This window comes from Haliotis rufescens, unplaced genomic scaffold (assembly GCF_023055435.1).
Source record: "Haliotis rufescens isolate VD_foot unplaced genomic scaffold, xgHalRufe1.0.p SCAF_5, whole genome shotgun sequence".
Taxonomy (NCBI): Eukaryota; Metazoa; Mollusca; class Gastropoda; order Lepetellida; family Haliotidae; genus Haliotis; species Haliotis rufescens.
This window is the reverse complement of record NW_025964223.1, coordinates 23,690,242-23,708,724: the sequence shown is the minus strand read 5'-3', so window position 1 is coordinate 23,708,724 and position 18,483 is coordinate 23,690,242. Positions and strand designations below refer to the sequence as shown.

The 18,483-nt window shown below is 39.0% G+C and overlaps 2 protein-coding genes across 2 annotated transcripts in view; one reads left to right on the top strand and one right to left on the bottom strand.

Moving 5' to 3' along the window:
- The first annotated feature begins 3,616 nt into the window (after nucleotides 1-3,616).
- LOC124113013 (beta-1,4-N-acetylgalactosaminyltransferase bre-4-like) lies at nucleotides 3,617-10,115 on the top strand. The gene is made up of 6 exons (XM_046473249.2): nucleotides 3,617-3,829; nucleotides 4,407-4,594; nucleotides 5,914-6,036; nucleotides 7,497-7,601; nucleotides 8,846-8,978; nucleotides 9,366-10,115. Exons 1-6 carry the CDS (start codon nucleotides 3,617-3,619, stop codon nucleotides 9,369-9,371), a joined length of 768 nt encoding a protein of 255 aa, XP_046329205.2. The 3' UTR covers nucleotides 9,372-10,115.
- A 681-nt stretch (nucleotides 10,116-10,796) lies between these two features.
- The window catches only part of LOC124113020 (beta-1,4-N-acetylgalactosaminyltransferase bre-4-like), a 28,610-nt gene continuing 20,923 nt past the window's right edge, over nucleotides 10,797-18,483 (bottom strand). Inside the window, exons 4-8 of the mRNA XM_046473261.2 lie at nucleotides 18,195-18,382; nucleotides 14,898-15,020; nucleotides 14,436-14,540; nucleotides 11,688-11,813; nucleotides 10,797-11,571 (exon numbers count right to left, since the gene is read on the bottom strand). Coding sequence (XP_046329217.2) covers nucleotides 11,547-11,571; nucleotides 11,688-11,813; nucleotides 14,436-14,540; nucleotides 14,898-15,020; nucleotides 18,195-18,382 — 567 coding nt within the window. The 3' untranslated portion in view covers nucleotides 10,797-11,546. The remainder of the gene's footprint in view (nucleotides 11,572-11,687; nucleotides 11,814-14,435; nucleotides 14,541-14,897; nucleotides 15,021-18,194; nucleotides 18,383-18,483) is intronic.

The window sequence follows — 18,483 nt, the reverse complement described above, 5'->3', positions numbered from 1 at the left end:
TTGCCAGTTTTCACCTGACTGAACAGACTATGTTCGAATCATCAATTCTGAAAGTTGTATTCAAACGCCCCATTAAACCAACGATGTTTTTCAACGTTGAATTTCGATAATGTGCAAAGTGTATTGAGTAATGAAGAAATGACGATATTCGACCCCGTTAAATATTGTTTTATTACAAATAAGATTACGTAATGAAAAAAATGGCATCTAACGGGGACTGCTTGAGTAATCTATTTATATCAGTTAAATTTTAAAAAGCTCAAAGTTCAAGCATTCAAATTCGTATCTCATTTACAAAACGGATAACAAGAATTAACAAAGATCTCTATGAAGTATCCCCTCCGACTACTTCATTTATTTGAGACAGTTCGAAGTGGCATCCACATTACCATAATACACTAGCACTTGCTAGTGATGTATGGTGCCCCATCAGACAACATAACATTAACATCAATGAAAATACATACCTTCCTTAACTCTATACAGCAACACACCCGTGAAGGTCCGGGTAAGAACAGGTTTTCAGCAACCCATGCTTGCTGTGAAGGCGACTAACGGGAACAGGTGATCAGGCTCGGTGACTTGGTTGATGTATGTCATCGTTTCCCAATTGCGTAGACCAATGCTCATGATGTCAATCAGCGGATTATCTGGTCCAGACTCGAGCATTTACACAACGTCGTCATATAACTGGAATATTGGTGAGTGCCAACACTACAAGGTCATAAAAGGTTCTCAGAGGGGCCCAATTTATTCGGCTCAAGTATTGGCTCGTTACAGTTTCGATCAATGCTTTTTATATAAACCACTGGTGTGCCTACCTCAGGCTTAATTATGTACATGTTGCTGTGGTATTGCTGCTATATAACTGACTTCAGCGCATACCAACACTCACTCACTTTTCACCTTGGAAACAAAGCCAACATGAAACTTGACACAAACCCAACTGACATGGATCAACACTTTCTTCACAGTTGAGTTTGTCATTATCCGTTGTTACAAGATGTCTTACTTGTAAATCGACTGGCAGCAGTACCAAATGAGTTTTACCAACGTTTTAATCATGATTGACTACATTCACCGTAAGACCTTTGCATAGACAACCAGTCTTGACTGACTTTGTAACAGAATCATCCTTTGTTCTTATATTGCTCTACAGATACGTCATCAAGACCAGGCGTCTCTGGAGGATATCAACGATCGGGACTGAAGTTCCAGTTTCACCATCTCCAACAAATTCGTAATCATGATCAAGTACAACGCTTTACTACTGGTGGGGTTGTGCGTCGCCTTGATCTTTATTTACAACATATATTTGGAGCGGACAGTTGGCAACTTTTCACAGGGTTTCCTGACTAATCCATTTCACTCGGGGAAGTTTGAAGATCTCAACCAGCCTTTGCTACGTCAGTGGAGCAATATTTCGAAAAGTGCATCAAGTATGAAAACTTCGACCGACACTAATAAGACTCTTCCCAATTCGTGCCCTTCGATATCGCCAAACCTTGGTAAGGGGACAAATGTTCAGGACAATAAAAGCAGGATCACGAGGTTTTATGCGTCCCTTGTTCGGTTTAATACCACACGCCTCCGATTTGTGGGACGCATAACACCCCATGTACCCCGAGTTATCCTGCTCCAACGGATTTATCTCACCGACATGTTTTAATATGACATTGTAAAATAATTCAAACAAAGTCAAAATGTATAATAGAAAACAGCTGAGGTTACCTTGCGCTTTGCTGTTTGACAACCATTGACTAGGAAAAAGCGTGAGGCTCTTTGCTTTGAAGCGTGGTATAAAAAATTTATTCTGCCTCTCAGAAATCCACGGGCATCCTGACTTGCTCGTGGCGGGGTATAAGGCATTTATTCTTCCACTGAGAAATATATTCCCCTCCAAGACGGGATACACAGTATTTTATCAAGATCACGTGGACCAATAAGATATCATCATTCAGACATGGGAAGTATGATAACTCCGTCTCCGTTACAAATGTGAAATTTGCGGCATGTACAAGCATACATATCGTAGTACCACAGGTTGAAACATACATCTTACCCAATTTGGGTGGTGGGTTACTTCCTCGTGTAAACGCAAATAGTTGCCAAAGATCCTTCCCAAGTGGTGGTGGGGATTTCCTCTAATGTAGGCATTAAACGTCGGTCGTAGGTCAAAACATGTGAAACGCGAGAACATTGCATTACCTTTAGTAATCAATGTTATGGATCAAGGAATTCATTTTTTTCTAAAAATTGTCGTGTGGTATAGTGGTGTACATAGTTGAAAATCATATGTTTTGACATAACTGAACTTGGTTGTTTTCTGAGATTGCAAAATAAAGAAGCATATCCTATGCGCTATTGAAAAATTCACACGGTAGAAATGTCACTTGGCTGAAATACCCCATGTGAATATAAAGAAAGTCTTTCCTTATATACAATTACGTCCAGCACGTTTGATAAGAAATTAACAGATATACAAGAAAATGATTGAATGTTGAATCTGGGTCATCGAAGAAAAAAGACAATAGAAGTTGACTGACCAAGCAGTCACACCCGAGAGAACAATAAAGCGGCTGAGAAGTGAGTGAGCGTGCTGTAAGGAAGTTACATAAGAGAGATAGAAAAACTGCCCTGTAGAATGACGAAAACGTAAATGGGTTACAAGATCCCCGCCTTCATGAACAGATGGACCCGACTTTGGGTTTAGAGTGGGACAGGTGAACAGCTCAAGGGTTTTGCCAACTGGGTTCCACATGGGTCCCAATAAATATTACCCATAATGTATAGAGGTTATCACGCGAGTTTTCGGATGGCAAGAATATATCATGTAATATGAATAACTATTGTCATTAGCGAACCTTGGTGAGCAAAATTTACATATTGTGTTTGTTCCTAATACATGATATTTACCACCCAACAGCTAGAAGCGTTATAGCCTCTTTATCATATAATGTTTTTCTTCAATTATATCGTCACAAACGGTTCTGAAACATTGCAAATTTTCGTGGAATGTGCGTAAGGACCCAGTCAATGAGGCTTCACGTTTGTTTAAGAGTCTACCTAGTCATTACATTGTTACTTCTATTGTGGGGTATTTTCCCAGGAATCCAAGGCACAGTTCCGATGATTGTTCGTTCGATTCCCAGATTCGACTGACAATGACCCTTGATTGGCACCACCTTACCTATGCTCGCGGGGTCAAGAAAACGTCTAAGAGCAATCTTGCTCTCACATTAAACTGACATCCTGACTCGATTTTTTTACAGACCGCCCTCATATAGCTGGAATATTGCTGAGTGCGGCATTTAACAACAAACAATAAAAAAATAATAATTATTAAACGCCTTCCAACAATGAGAAATTAAAGTAATATTTTCTATATATTAAGTTTTATTTATGAAATAACTGGATTAATCATTTAATCATTGTGTTGATCTTTGTCTGTCATACAATGCACATGACGCCCTAACCTCGAGTCAGTTCATGTAAATATAGTTACAACGTGTAATTAATATATATTTAATGTATGTTATCAATGTTTCTTGTCCCTGTTTTCGATCAGGACTGGTATCATGTTCATGTTGTTTCAGTAGGGAATATTACTGCACGGATGGAGGCTTTGCCGTTTGAGGAACTTGAAAGGCGCTACACAGAACTAAAACCCGGTGGTCGTTTCAACCCTGTTGGTTGTAAGTCCCGTCACCGAGTGGCCATCATTGTTCCCTATCGCGACCGAGAGTCCCATCTCAAGGTTCTCCTCAACAACCTTCATCCCATGTTGCAACGACAGCAACTAGATTACGGCTTCTACGTTGTGGAACAGGTGAAACGTGTATTTCAAACATTGCACATGTGTATCTGTTTTTCACTGTAGATACCGAAAAGGTATATGGAACCTTTAGGCCGATGATGTAACCTTGATGGAAAGAATATTTCCAAATACCCCCAAAAAGGTATGCATTTCAAAATATATGCCAGTACGTTTTCTCGAATCAAGTAGACCGACATTATTTGTTTGAAAAACACGTGGTTGTTATTGTCGGTGAACGGGTAGAGACTTTGAAAAAACATCAGTTTACCATGAAAATCTGGATCTCTTTCATTGACCTTAATATATATACCAAGCCCAGTTTGGCCTATTTAGCGTTTGCTGGTATGAGGAACTTATCCACACCGTTTCTGTGACATACAATGACATCACATTGGAGTGATACCACACTCAGAGGCTCTGTAACCAGGAATCGAATGAATAATCCGGGAATTTTGTTTGGATGACCTTGGGCTCATTGTATTTGTAACTTGAGAATTAAAGACATCTTATCATAATATAAAGTGACATCTGGTGGTTTCGAAGAAATAACATTTAGAATGATGATATTGGAACATTTTGGACATTACAGGCTTTACCAACCATTTTCAACAGAGCCATGTTAATGAACATTGGATACAAAGAAGCACTGAAGGACTATGATTTTCAGTGCTTTATCTTCCACGATGTGGATCTCATTCCAGAGAACGACAAAAACCTGTATACATGTCCTGAGAATCCACTTCATTTGTCAGTTTCCATTGACAAGTTTCATTATAAGTAAGTATTTTATTGCTTTTTGAGTGGTTGGGAGGCCACGTGATTGTCATGAAATTTGAAAGATATCATATTTGGGTTGAAGTGGTAAGGTGGGTGAAAGTCAAGGTCAAGGTCGCTGGAATGGTAATTTGAAAGAAGTTACGCCTCTATGTGATCTGAACCAATCGCTAATGGTGGTATAAAATGTGTTGGTGCGCCCATGTAACCAACTAGAAATAATCAAGTATGCCATTAAACCCGTAATGCATATATAACACTGCTCGGGGCATGGGACGTCGCCTTTGAAAGAAATTAAAGAACTGAATACAACTTTCTTATGAAGCTAGTCAGAGAAATGTGATACTATGTTCAGTTTAAAGCGTCAATGAGATGTTTGTTTTTGTCCCAATCATGAATTGAAGTTGCATACAACTTCTTGCTCATGAAGCAGAGAGGCATATGGCATTCTAGTTTAAAAACCCTAATGTACACGAATAGCGAGAGGACTTTGACTTTCAAGGTTTTGTTCACGGGTTTCCTCAGGCTGCAAGTTTTGTCATTTGACCGGAAATGCATTTAGGTTCCCCTTTATGTTAGCATGAAGCATGGTACTTGAACTGGTTTCAGGATGTCGTAGGCATGTATTTCTCGATCCGAATGGTATCAGACTGCAACTGCATGCTGTTATTCTCCTTGCAAAGTTAACGCTTTTCACTATACATTCAGATAGGAGTCCAATTCGTCCTTACCTGCTGGTGGATTTATTACTTACCAGGATGCAATGAAAATGTATTTTTAAACATGGTATTTTGTATGATTCTTTGTTTCTGAACACTGCACGCAGCAGTATTCAAGGTAAACCCGTGTTTGGTATTGCTATTATAACTCATCAGTAGGATGACAAACCTACGTTGCTGGGGAATCCGATCTGGAATCGATGGCCAAACTTTTCTATTGAGTATAGAAAGGATTTTGTCGTATTAATTGCTTATACGTAGACATACATGTCTTGAACAGTAACAGACTGCTTTGTCCAGATTCGAAACAGCCAGAATATTGCTGAGTGCGAGGCTATCCTGCAATGAAACAAACGTACACTTATCTTGCAAAGCACTACCTCGAACATATATCATACACTTATCTTGCAAAGCACTACCTCGAACATATATCATACACTCATCTTGCAAAGCACTACCTCGAACATATATCATACACTCATCTTGCAAAGCACTACCTCGAACATATATCATACACTTATAACGAAACATCTGAGCACATTTGAATTGTCAAGATGTACTATAAAACTAGTATGTACTTAATTACAATATTCGTTCACACAGACTTAATTATGAAAACGCATTTGGAGGGGTGACTGCTCTAACCAAAGAACACATGAACAAAGTCAATGGCTTCCCTAATAGATACTTTGGCTGGGGCAAGGAAGATGATGACATGTTGAAAAGGTAAGATTGTGGTATAATTTCAACACCAATGTTTAGTTAGATTCCCATAGATGTGCATGGATACTAGGCATACTAATCTCATTTGGATTCCCTCGTTGTACATTTTTTAAAATATCACGTCCATGCCAAAAATGACCTTTTTCAGTCATACGCGAAATCGTAGACAGATTGGGTCCCCAATATACCCTGTTTGGGGTAAGAGCTGACTTGGCTGGTGATACTGAGTTGCAGTGTCTAGGTTGTCGGGTTATAGCGTGGATAATCTTGACTCCTTTATGCAGATATCAAGGCACTAAACATTCATGCGCTGTGCTTGCCTGTCAAATATACATATATATATTTGATTATTTCTAGTTCCCAAAGACATCTCTGATGCACTCCTTTAACAAGAGTGAAAAATAGTAACTCACAGATATACCCGGAGGAACCATATTCTTTTAGACACTTGGTTTCTTGTTAAAAACGTTCCATCAAAGACAATACTTCCTGTAAACGCAAAGAGTAGCTGCAGCTAGAATTAGAGTTTGATGGTGGACGTTGTGTGCGTTGTTCTTTTCTCTTGGACAACGTTTTGAATCAGACAGATGAAACCTTATCATAATCACATGTGTTCCTGTTGGCTCTTGTGAGCGTTATGAAGTTGAATAAGTCCCTATCATCATAGAAATATACTAAGGCGCACATTGCATGGGTGTTTCATTTAACGTGACTGTCAAACTAGGTTTTGTGCATGCTTACAATATACATTATATGAAAGTTAACTTGTTAACTTGCAGGCGATGTACGTATAGGTTTTATGTATAAAAATGGATATCCAAAATCTACCATTAACTTTGAAAGAGGCCAGAGAGATAAGGTCATCTGACAACTTCAGGTTAACCGAAGTTAAGCCACTCTTGTAGACGGCCATTAGTGAACTTGAAATTGTGCATAATATAGGGTGGAGAACGGGCACCGATAAGACACATTGGTTTTGTCCATTTTGGAACTTACATGTACTTGAAAAGAAAATTCATTTTGTATTGATATGTTCCGCATATGTTAATATTCGTTCTAAATATTTCCCATTTTTCAATGACCATACTTATGCTAATCCAAGGGATAGTTTTATAACACTGCTGCAATTCTCCGATGTTATCAATCTAAAACATTTCGTAAATTACATTAAAGATGCAGTCAATCTCCGATCTTCACAATTGTAAACATTTGCTGTTGCACTCGTGTTCAAAATACCTTCATTGTATTGATTGCACCTGGGACTGAGGCCTCAATACTGAAACAGATGATTTATTGACAGTCTACATTGGGTTGCCGCATATTTCCGCATCAAATCATCATGCAGGGATTGCATACAGCATCGATGATCGGAATAAAGTTAACACTGATATGGAGACTTAGGAATCGCCAATAAGATTCTTGCAGTGTTCTCATTATGTCGTTCACTTGATTTCTTTTTCCAGAATTAAAAAAAGTGGTTTGGTAATGTCTCGCCCCGCAGCAACCGTTGCTCGATACAGGATGATAAAACACAGAAGAGACGCAAAAAATCCACTGAACAAATCTCGGTAGGTTGTAACGGAAGGGCTCACTTGGGATGTTTACACTTTAACAGAATGGGAAATTATGTATGTAAAGCTGAGTGGAATCCTGGTTGGAACGAGTCTCCAGCCAACTATGTACCACAACGACGTTGATCGTTGCTCTTCATATAAATCCCTGGATTGCTAGGTCCACTTGGATTAGTTTATTTATAGGTCGCCGTCAAAAAAGCTGGACTATTGCTGCTTGTGGTGTTAAATAAAAAGTTATTTCATCCAAATCTTAAACTAACTACGAATAAACGCGAATCAGTTACTACTCAACTGTATAACGTTTCTCATGTATCGTATCCATTTACATACTAATTGATCCCAGGAATGTGGTGAGTGAGTGAGTGAGTATGGTTTTACGCCGTTTTTAGCAATATTCCAGCAACATCACGGCGGGGGACACCAGAAATGGGCTTCACACATTGTACCCATGTTGGGAATCGAATCCGGGTCTTCGGCGTGACGAGCGAACGCTTTAACCACTAGGCTACCCGACCGCCCCAGGAATGATGTGACACGGAACCAGTAAACAATTATTGGTATCAGGCATTTAGAAGTGATACACATAAGGAAGAGAATTTATGGATGTCAACTTCTTTATAATGAGAAACACAACGTTTCGGAGTATATGCTTACCCCTTCATCGAACGAATCACCGTAATATATTAAATATTGGTATATTGTAACTAAATAATTAAGTTTTGAGCTCAGATTTGCAATTAGTATTTTTAACAGAGCATATTCTGTTATATATTACGGTATATTTTCAAGTAGTCTACATGTTATACGTGTCGCATGCTATTTACTTCTTCCAGTTCTCTTGAGGCGCGAGCTTCGTTTGTATTTCAATTCTGTATTGTGTATGTTCAGTGTATATATATATTATTGTATTGTGATGTAATTGTATGACGGGGGGAGTTTTGGGGGATGGGTGCAAGAGGAAAGGTGTGGTCCAAACGGCTGAGCTCATCGTGGATGCATGATTATTATTATCAGTTGGTCTGCTGACTGTAACTGGAAGTGGAATAAACGTGCTATTGTATTCTGTGTTCCCAGGATTATTTCATGAAAATGCGACAATCAAAATGATGCTTGTGCTGGAGCAGTTGAGCTGCCTGCGTTATATTACTGGAATATTGCTAACAGATCAAACTCACTCACTAACTCCGTCATAAGACACATATATAAAGTACATGTATCTTACACTTGATCTTTTTCAGATTTAAACTTTTTAACCAGGCAGAAAAAGTCATGACAAACGATGGACTAAATTCACTCAGTTATAATGTTTTGCAAAGGGAGTATAAAAAACTGTACACTTGGGTCTATGTACAGGTTGATGGCAACTATAAGGTGAGGATGTGTTTATTTTTCTTTCCAACATTACGTAGTTGTTCATGTCCATGCCTTTTAATTCCATATTAAAATTCGTTCCCAGTAACCTATACTTCTCCGGGTGCCTATTAGGCGACTAAACGAAACCGGGCGCATATCAGGCTCTGTGATTTGTTTGATTGTGTATCATCTTAGTCTGTCGTGGAACGTTGCTCATAATATTGACCACTGGTTTGAATGGTCCTGACTTATATGTGTAGGCCGTGTCATAATTAAGCTGGAATAGTGCTGCATGTGTCAAACTGAAAGAATGAGAACTACATGTGTATGTCCACTGCAGATATAGCTAATTAAAAACATTGTTTGACGAGCTGTTGATTACGATTACGTCCTTTTCGTTTACAGATTTAAACGCCATGGACAGAGGAGTGATCTCTGTTGCACAAACAACAATTTATACAGAGCATTTGGAAGTCGACTCAGACCATTCGACCTGGTGATTGGCCAAGAAGGTTACATAAAACGTAGTCAGAAATTATTATTTTTACCAATAAAGATACATGTCTTCATGTTCGGCGCACCTTTAAAATAGACGGCGTAATGCGAACACGTTTTGCTTACAATGGAGATAACTTGCCATTCGAAATGATATGGGGCAGTGGGGGTAGCCTAGTGGTCAAAGCGTTCGTCGTTATACCGAAGACCCGGGTTCTATTACCCACATGGGTACAATGTGTGAAGCCCATTTCTTGTGTCCCCCGGCGTGATATGGCTGGGATATTGCTGAAAGCTAAACTCACTTAATCACTCGAAATGATATTGTGCAACTTTGTACTTAACATGAGCTGCTGTCGGCATTGATATATAAAAACCCGTTATATATTTCAGGATTGACTATTATTTTCAGTTCATGAATCGAAACACCAAAGTGCAAACTGGTAGAAAATACACGCGATAGCTAAGCAACTAAAACAGTTCGAGTGTGGACGTGGTCGAAATTCTTTCGATTCATCGCGTGTGGAACACAGAAAGCAGTAATTGTTGGAAAGCACAAAGAACTTATAGGAAGGAATTGTTGACAGTTACTGAATGTCGTATATGTTTTTTTTATCCTGAACAAATGAATGTAACAGTGCCTCAGAATGTGTCAGTGACTAAAATAATAATGATGATAAAATAATAAATACATTTTGAGAAAATAAAACCACACATTTTAGTGATCTTTTCATGATATTTGACGTTAAGCTGCTTCTCAAGTCAAGTCAAGTCAAGAAAAAGTTTATTTATACGCCTCAGGCCGGATACAAATGCAACATAACATACATCCAAGCGCACAATGCGCGGCCCAACAGTTCAGATTAAACAAGACAGGAGACGTGCTCCCCTACCAATCCCGACCCATCCATCCCACTAGTTGCCCAAGTGTATACATAATTACACAAATATTTGCATATCTTTATTAAAAACGTTTGGCCATGGCAGAATAGCAATGTTACTGTTGCCCCACAACACATTTCGTCGCTGCTTTTGCACAAAGGGTAGAACATTATCCTAGAAGCATATTCCATTCAAATCGTCATTAGCAATGATGAGTCGTGTTCTCCCATGAGTTGTGATGTCACCAAATACCACTTCACTTACTCCCCAAACAGACGACGTTGAGTAACGCATACGTCGGTAAAACGTTTATCTGGACGCCTGTACACCCTTGCACGACAATCAGAGATGTCCAGATGAAACTTGGACTCATCTGTGAGCAGATGACTGTCCCAGTCTTTTGTCTGAACCTCAGAGGCTGTCTTCACCAAGCTATGGTGCTAGAGGGTGACGTGGACATAGGGGCCGGATGTTGTGCTCCTGCAAGCGGTTGCATACGATTATGCCATTCATTGGTCTGCTGTAAATGTGGCAGTTTGGTATCGATTCCGTAGATGTACCAACCAAATATGGTTGTCTTGTTTACCTAACGTCACACTGGTACGGCCTGCCCATGGTAAGTCATGAATGTTGCTCTGCTGTAGATTACGTCTCCAAAGAGATGATATTGTGCCTCGAAGAACATTATAATGTCTGGAAACTTCGTTTTGCGCCATTCCTGTTTGCTGAATACCAACGGCGCATAGACTTTGATTTTCACCAAGCCTTGGCATTGTGTAAGCGTTATTTACAGTTCTTTTCACATATTGCTCCCAATAAACACGAAAACATCCAAATTGTGCGCCGTGCGTTAACATGCACGTGTAAATTGTGAATCACCACATAAAAGAAGAGATGTATTCATGAACATGTATTGAAAGCTGCATTGTTTAATTTCAGAATAAATTGATTTTTTATTGAACTGTATTCTAAGTCACATTTTCCCGTTGGTATATATAATGAATATCGACCGAGTTCGCCATTTCTGCACAGTTACTTGTTTTAGGATATCGCCTCTTGAAGTCAGCTGTTATATTGTTGTCGCATTATATCACTGAACCCATCCTAGAGGGTGTATATTTCTTGTATAAATGGATGGGTGAAACAAAGTGAAAACATGTTTGAGGAAAAGTGAATGTTGGTCAGGTCCATTCATCATTACCCGTCGATTCATGTGTTCTCAGGAAAATCAGATCTGTTTGGGAAAGAAAACAAATCATCATTATCATTTGTAATTTTGCAACAGATGGTGGAACTTGCTTTTACCACATTTCACATATCGAACTTGAAAAAAATACATAGTGTCCTCACCTTCTATTTATCTTCACATAGATCCAGGTGTACAGTTTTCTGTACTCCTTTTTCAGTAATTCATAGCTAAGTGAATTTAGTCCATCGGTTTTCCTGCCTTTGGCAACCTGTCTTATAATTTTAAATCTGAAAATAAAAAACCCATGAAATATTCATAGCCCCATCGCAACAACAAGTCAGGAAATAGTGGCCGGTTAGCTATGGGAATGTGTCATCGACATAGTGAGTGAGTGAGTGAGTTGGGTTTAACGCCGCTTTTAACAGCGCCGTAGACAACTGGGCCACCCACGCTCCTTCATCGACATAGAGGGTGATTTATTATCAAACACATAATTAGATGCATCAAGTTCATCAACCTAAATTATTCAGTTGCTCTTTGTTGAGTCTATTTCACTACCACGCTGAATTGTTTGAAAAGTCACACATGAGTGAGGCAAACAATGAGTTTATGCGTGGTCTTTACTTTTCTCATGATTTACCAAAACACAAAGTATAGAGCACATGTACATGACATAAAGATAATAAATTATCTTATTCAAAAGAAACAGTTTGACAAGACTCGATAATGAAAGACAGGACACAAAAACCCAATTACAAAGTCCTTAAATATGTTGTATGAAATCAATCCAATTTTCATACTTATTCTGTCATACAGGTCCATGAGGTTTCGTTTCAATATATTCCATAGGTTTGTTTGTTACAAGTATTTCCATATCTCAAGTAGTTCTTTTTTACCATTCTTACTATGTCTGATCGAAAAAAGACAGATAGTAGATAGCTTTTCAAGTTGACTAAGATGCAGCAACACTTTATGCAGAGTTGAGTTTGTTTGTTGTTTAACGCCGCACTCAGCAATATTCCAGCTATATGACGGCGGTCTGTAAATAATCGAGTATTGAGCAGACAATCCAGTGATTGACATAATGAGCCTCGATCCACGCATTGGGATCGATGACATGCATCAACCAAGTCAGCGAGCCTGACCACACGATCCCGTTAGTCGGCAAGCATAGTCGCCTTTTACGGCAAGCATGGGTTGCTGAAGACCTATTCTACCCCGGGATCTTCACGGGTCTCAAACTGTACAGACAAACTTATTATCATAGTTCATCCAACGTGGGATTCAAACGCAACTGACCCGTGAAGATCTGGGGTTGAATAGGTCTTCAGCAACCCATGCTTGCCATAAAAGGCGACTATGCCTGTCGTAAGAGGCGACTAACGGGATCATCTTACCTCTATCGTCCTTCCAAGATCATTAGTGGTCATAAAATCTACTGTAATACTTCACTTCCGGTTGTGTCGTGTTCCCAGTTCGTAATTATCATACAGCTATTATCTCTTACAATGTTTGAAATTTTAAGTTAACTTCCGAGCATCCACAACTTTTGTTGAGAGCATATGTGAATTGCTTCCTCACAGAAAATTTGTGAACGAATCCTTCGAAATGGAGTCTCGTGACATTCTCGCTGGAGATATAGAGAATCTCACCCGAGTGTCTTTTGATATCAAATATATCAACACGAGTTGATAAAAGTGGGAAAACTCCGAGGCTTGCCGAGGAATTTTTCCACTTTTATCAACGAGTGTTGATATATTTGATATCAAAAGACACGAGGGTGAGATTTTATTTATCATCCAACATCATTCTTCCAACTTTTTCAGTTTGTAGAAAGTAATAAACAGTGTCTTAAGTGCAAAAAGTACTGCTAACAGCTTTAGTAGCAGAGCCATTAGTGATGTCATTTGATTGTGACGTCATGGTAACCAATGACGTCACAATGGTCTGCAAAGCATTGTGATGCAATTTCATTGCAGCGATATCTACAGTATAGATACCGCTTGATCTCACCCAAGCGATATCTCCTGTGGGAGCCAGTTTTGGATGATAAATGAATTTGCCCATTTGACCTTAATCTTCAAGATTTTCAGCAAACAATTTCTGACAGATCAGTTTCAAATCACTGGCCTTTCAAGTTTTGGAGAAGAAGATTTATGAATAGATAAAAACAAAAAATCAAAGATGCGTATCTGGCGGCGATACTGAAATTCCAAAGTGATGCCTTGAACAAACTTGCACCCCCTTATAGCAACAAACATGCAGACACATTTCAGCTGAATCCATCAGCCAAAACGTCAAAAACAGACAAATTGCCCTTCGGCCCAGTTGAGATAAAAACTGGTAGCGGAGCCAATTCAGTGTGGGATGAGAATTACGCAAGCATACACAGGAAATTTGGTCTGTTGTTCATGTAAAAGGTCGGTGCACGAAAAGTGTTTCCCCTTGTCATGTTTACTATTGCCTAAAATTCCGCCACTGATATGATTGCTACATACTCACGAACCAACGCCAGTTATCTTACCGAACCAATCAACATAGCGCCTTATATCCAACCAGTACTGCTCAGTCAAGGGAATAAAACAGGCAATTACAATGGAAAAGTTATATTAACGTACGTTTGTACATTTTTTTTGAATTTCTCAAGGCGAACTGGGTGTATGTTCCACAGACCAGGCGCAGCAGCCGAAATGTACTGTCAACCATTCAGGTTGTGTTCTGATCTCAAGGACCTTGCTGATTGGTAAAGGATGATGATATACTTCAGGTATTGTGGCTCTTGTCATTTAAAATATGAGGACACCCTTATACTGAATTAACCTTTTGCTGTAATATTATGTTTTTTTTCATATTTTAGTAAGATCGTCGATAAAAAATTCTAATAATTTATCTCATCACCTTCAACTTACCGATCCTTGTTTACTGGATTTGTTTCGTCTCGTTTGTGTAATATATTTCTGTACCGAGCAACTTCTGCTGGTGGTCTACTAATTGTTAATCCACTGTGTCTAACTCTGAAAAAAAGAAATCATTATGTAAAGTGTTTGGGGATGTTGTAAGTTTGCACCGCACAGTTCATACGGTTTGCATGTCAGTGTGAAAGGAACGTTATAATATAACAAGCAAGAAATACCCAACGTATTGCTGATATATTTTCATAATATAACGATGGGGATTCGAACTCACTCTTACTTCCTCAGCGACCAAAGTCATTATCTGTTTGCATTCCACCTTATAAAACAACATTGCACGGAGGCGCTAAAGGAAGATATTTTTTTATTTTAAAACACCATATAAGTTTGTAATATCTGATTTGACAAACACTATGAATGCAATGAAGCATTTCTATTCATATTAAACCACAACCTTACCTTTGCAACATGTCGTCATCTTCCATACCCCAGCCAAAGTATCTATTAGAGAAGCCATTGACTTTGTTCATGTGTTCCTTGGTAAGTGCGAGCACTCCGCCAAATGCGCCGTTATAGAACAGTCTGTGCGAACGAATATTATAATCGAATAATCAGACTATATGGTAATTGATAGGGACCAGCTCTTATTTTCTGTGACGAGTAGGGATGATGGAGTTAAGTGAGATAACATCTACTATGATGTTATGACACTGAAACCGTGCATGCATGATGCCACCACCTCTTTCCAAGGTCAGCGTGTCCACTAGCCTGATCAAAGTCTGGTTTTTACCCTTGCCATTTCAAGCCTACTTTTATGTGCTAAAATATATGAGGACTGTTGCACATATCGATAGTCCAATATCAATGACCGTCTTACAAAATCAACATCCATGTTCCAAGAGTTAATCGAAGACAAATATTTTCGAATTTCTACAAAGTTTCAATCAACTCATGATCACTTAAGAACTTTAATATACTTGACTGCAAACTTCATTATTTTTTAACTCGAAGAACTGAACGGTTATCCCCAGCCTCTTATTGTAAGATTGATTGGTTGGTTTGATGTTTAACGCTGCACTCAGCAATATTCCAGCTATTTGACAGCGGTCTGTAAATAATCGAGTCTGGACCAGACCATCCAGTGATTAATATCATGAGCATCGATCCACGCAATTGGGATCGATGACATGCATCAACCAAGTCAGCGAGCCTGACCACCAGATCCCGTTAGTCGCCTCTTACGACAAGCATAGACACCTTTTACGGCAAGCATGGGTTGCGGAAGACCTATTCTACCCCGGATCTTCACGGATCGTATTGTAAGAGCGACATGCGACAGTAACAAGTATTTTTACTGTGGTAATCAGTAATTATGTTTGTCTGAGATTGCGTAACAAGATGATCTCTATTATTGAGCAAATTGCGCAAATATGTCGGAACAGAATACTGCTTTCACAAGATGAAGTTCTTCTGATAAAAGACCCAGGGCAAAACAACTATGGGTTGCTTCAGGTGAAATCCCTTCCAGGACACACCAAATTATCAAAAACGCCAGCATCATGTCGAAAAAACTTAAAACTTACCAGTTCCAAATTCTGACATCCTGTAGCAACAATTTCTTAATGATCATTCTGTGTATATGATGTATATATGGTGCATGTATAGTGCCTGTGCACAGTTAAACTGAAACTTCGGCGCAATATAAACATATTAGATTAGTTCACCTAGCCAAAGACTGTTAGATTGTCATGGCGTGTTGTTGTGCATCGCCTATCATTCACGTTCTTCTCTGAAACCACTGCAGATCTATAAAGTTGTCACTTTGCAGAAAGCCAAGCTCTGCAGCTGCAGTGGTTTCGTAGAAGAGAAAAAGTATCCGTGGAGTTTCCAGATTAGAATTCGTTCCAAGAAATATATGGTTGTCGACCGGATGGGAGATTGTTAATTTGCCTGATTGATTGCCATCGTATCCCAACGTTGTGTGATTTTCTAATGATATCAACCACGGGTTTTTATTTACAGGGCGCCATGATAAAGCTGGAATATTACTGACTTCGGCGTTGTAAATGGTGTGACCATCGTATATTATGACTGGGGATGTCGTTGTCGATTGTCGTGCGATATGGCCGCCAAGGCAGCAGGTTCCGACAGAACCAACTGTTTTTTCTAAGCCGTGATTCATGGTCAACTAGATTTTTAAACCCCTTGGCCGAGCGTCTAAGATAAGGTTCGAGTAACCTGAGGGGACAGACGGTTGTGTTGTCTTGCTGTGCATGCAAGGTCTGCGTTTGCCTATATGGTCACAATCACTTTCCCCTCATGTATGGTTATTGGAATGTAGGTGGATAGTTGGTCGGTCCAAAACAGCATTGAATCGCCATGTCGCTGATTGCTACGTCTACCTTTTTAACAAAAGCAATGGTCCAAAGCATTCCATGCTTATCGTAATGATCCTAATCGGGGCGAATCTGGATTGGAACCCACAAGGGGTTTCTGTCACTCCTAATGGAGGCATCTAAGTACAGCAAACATGTTCATTCATAAATGAAAAATAACTCTTCAACGCGAATATTGACGTGTTTAGTTTATGTCACGAACACATTAACTGTAATGCAAAGACTGACTCTGTTGAAAATGCATAGATCCGAGATTCGTTTCGTCATGAAGATAAATGCGTATATATGTCTTATTCCCAATTTTGTGTTAATGTAGTTGTTTATAACCAGCCAACTTGTACTGTTTGCAGCATTTCAACTGGTAGTCTGAACGCTTCTGGAACCATATGACTTCACATATTGTTTAAAAATAAACCACCCCGCGTCTCTACCAAATACAACCATAATTTTAAACATGATTTATTCAATTTGAAAATGCAAAGAATGAGCAATACAAGCAAAACTGGTCAACTGATTTTGATTTATGCTCAGGAAATAGAAAACGAGAGGCGGACCGACTGACAGACAGATTGGTGTCTGACAGTTACATGTATATATCCTCCATTAGTCTTTATTATAATTTAATTACACCACCGTCTGTCATACTCTCTGCCAGTACGGTTGGCGTTGGTATTTATTTCAGCAGCAAGTGCAGCTACTTAATAATACACAGGTTCAGTCTAATGACAGTAAGATTTTCCTATCCATATTTTTTAACTGTGAGTGAACTCTTATTATGGATATTGAAACGGGAGGACAGTCGGACGGGAATATTGACATGCTGATAGTTTAAGCTATTTTTTTCAGAACTGTTTTTCTGCATTTACTTTCCTATCACCATTAACAGTGGGTCGGTCGAAATAAAATGTGCTGCCATTTGAATGGTTTGAGCACTGTTTGACATTGTTCTTCTGACTTTCAAAGAGTATCTGAGTTTGATTTCATTGTGTATGTTTATTCAGTTGATCGGAATGTTTAATTTTTATTCAAATACCAGTGTACTTAATAGACACAAGGATCGGTCTTGTATGGAAAAATAAAGTTTTAATTGTCATATATAGTATCCTTATTTTGCCTTGGTCACGGATGCGTAAACAAGAAAAATTGGTGTCGCCTCGGATTTATTGAAAAAGAACTAAACTTATTAACCGAAGGCAATCTGTGACATATGAAGTGTAATGTTGAAACAATACAATGAAGACACGTTTTTAAGAAATAGGTTGCCCGTGCCAGTCTATTGTTACACCAGGAACCAAACAAGGACCATGTACATGACAAGCGATCGCATTAACCTCTAGACCATTCCACCACCGATACTTACTTGTAATTATGCTTGTCCGTAGCAACTGCCATATGACGTGGATTCACAGGACAAGTATATAGGTTATTGTCATTCTCGGGGATGAGATCCACATCGTGGAAAATAACACACTGGAAGTCAAAGTCCTTTAATGCCTCTGTGTAACCTACGTTCATCATTGTGGCTTTGTTGAATGTGCCTGGCAAAGCCTGCAATATGGATATTCCAAATTCAATTCAAACAGCATCAGTTATAAACTACAGTAAACTACGGTTATAACGAACACGCTTATAACGAACTGACGGATATA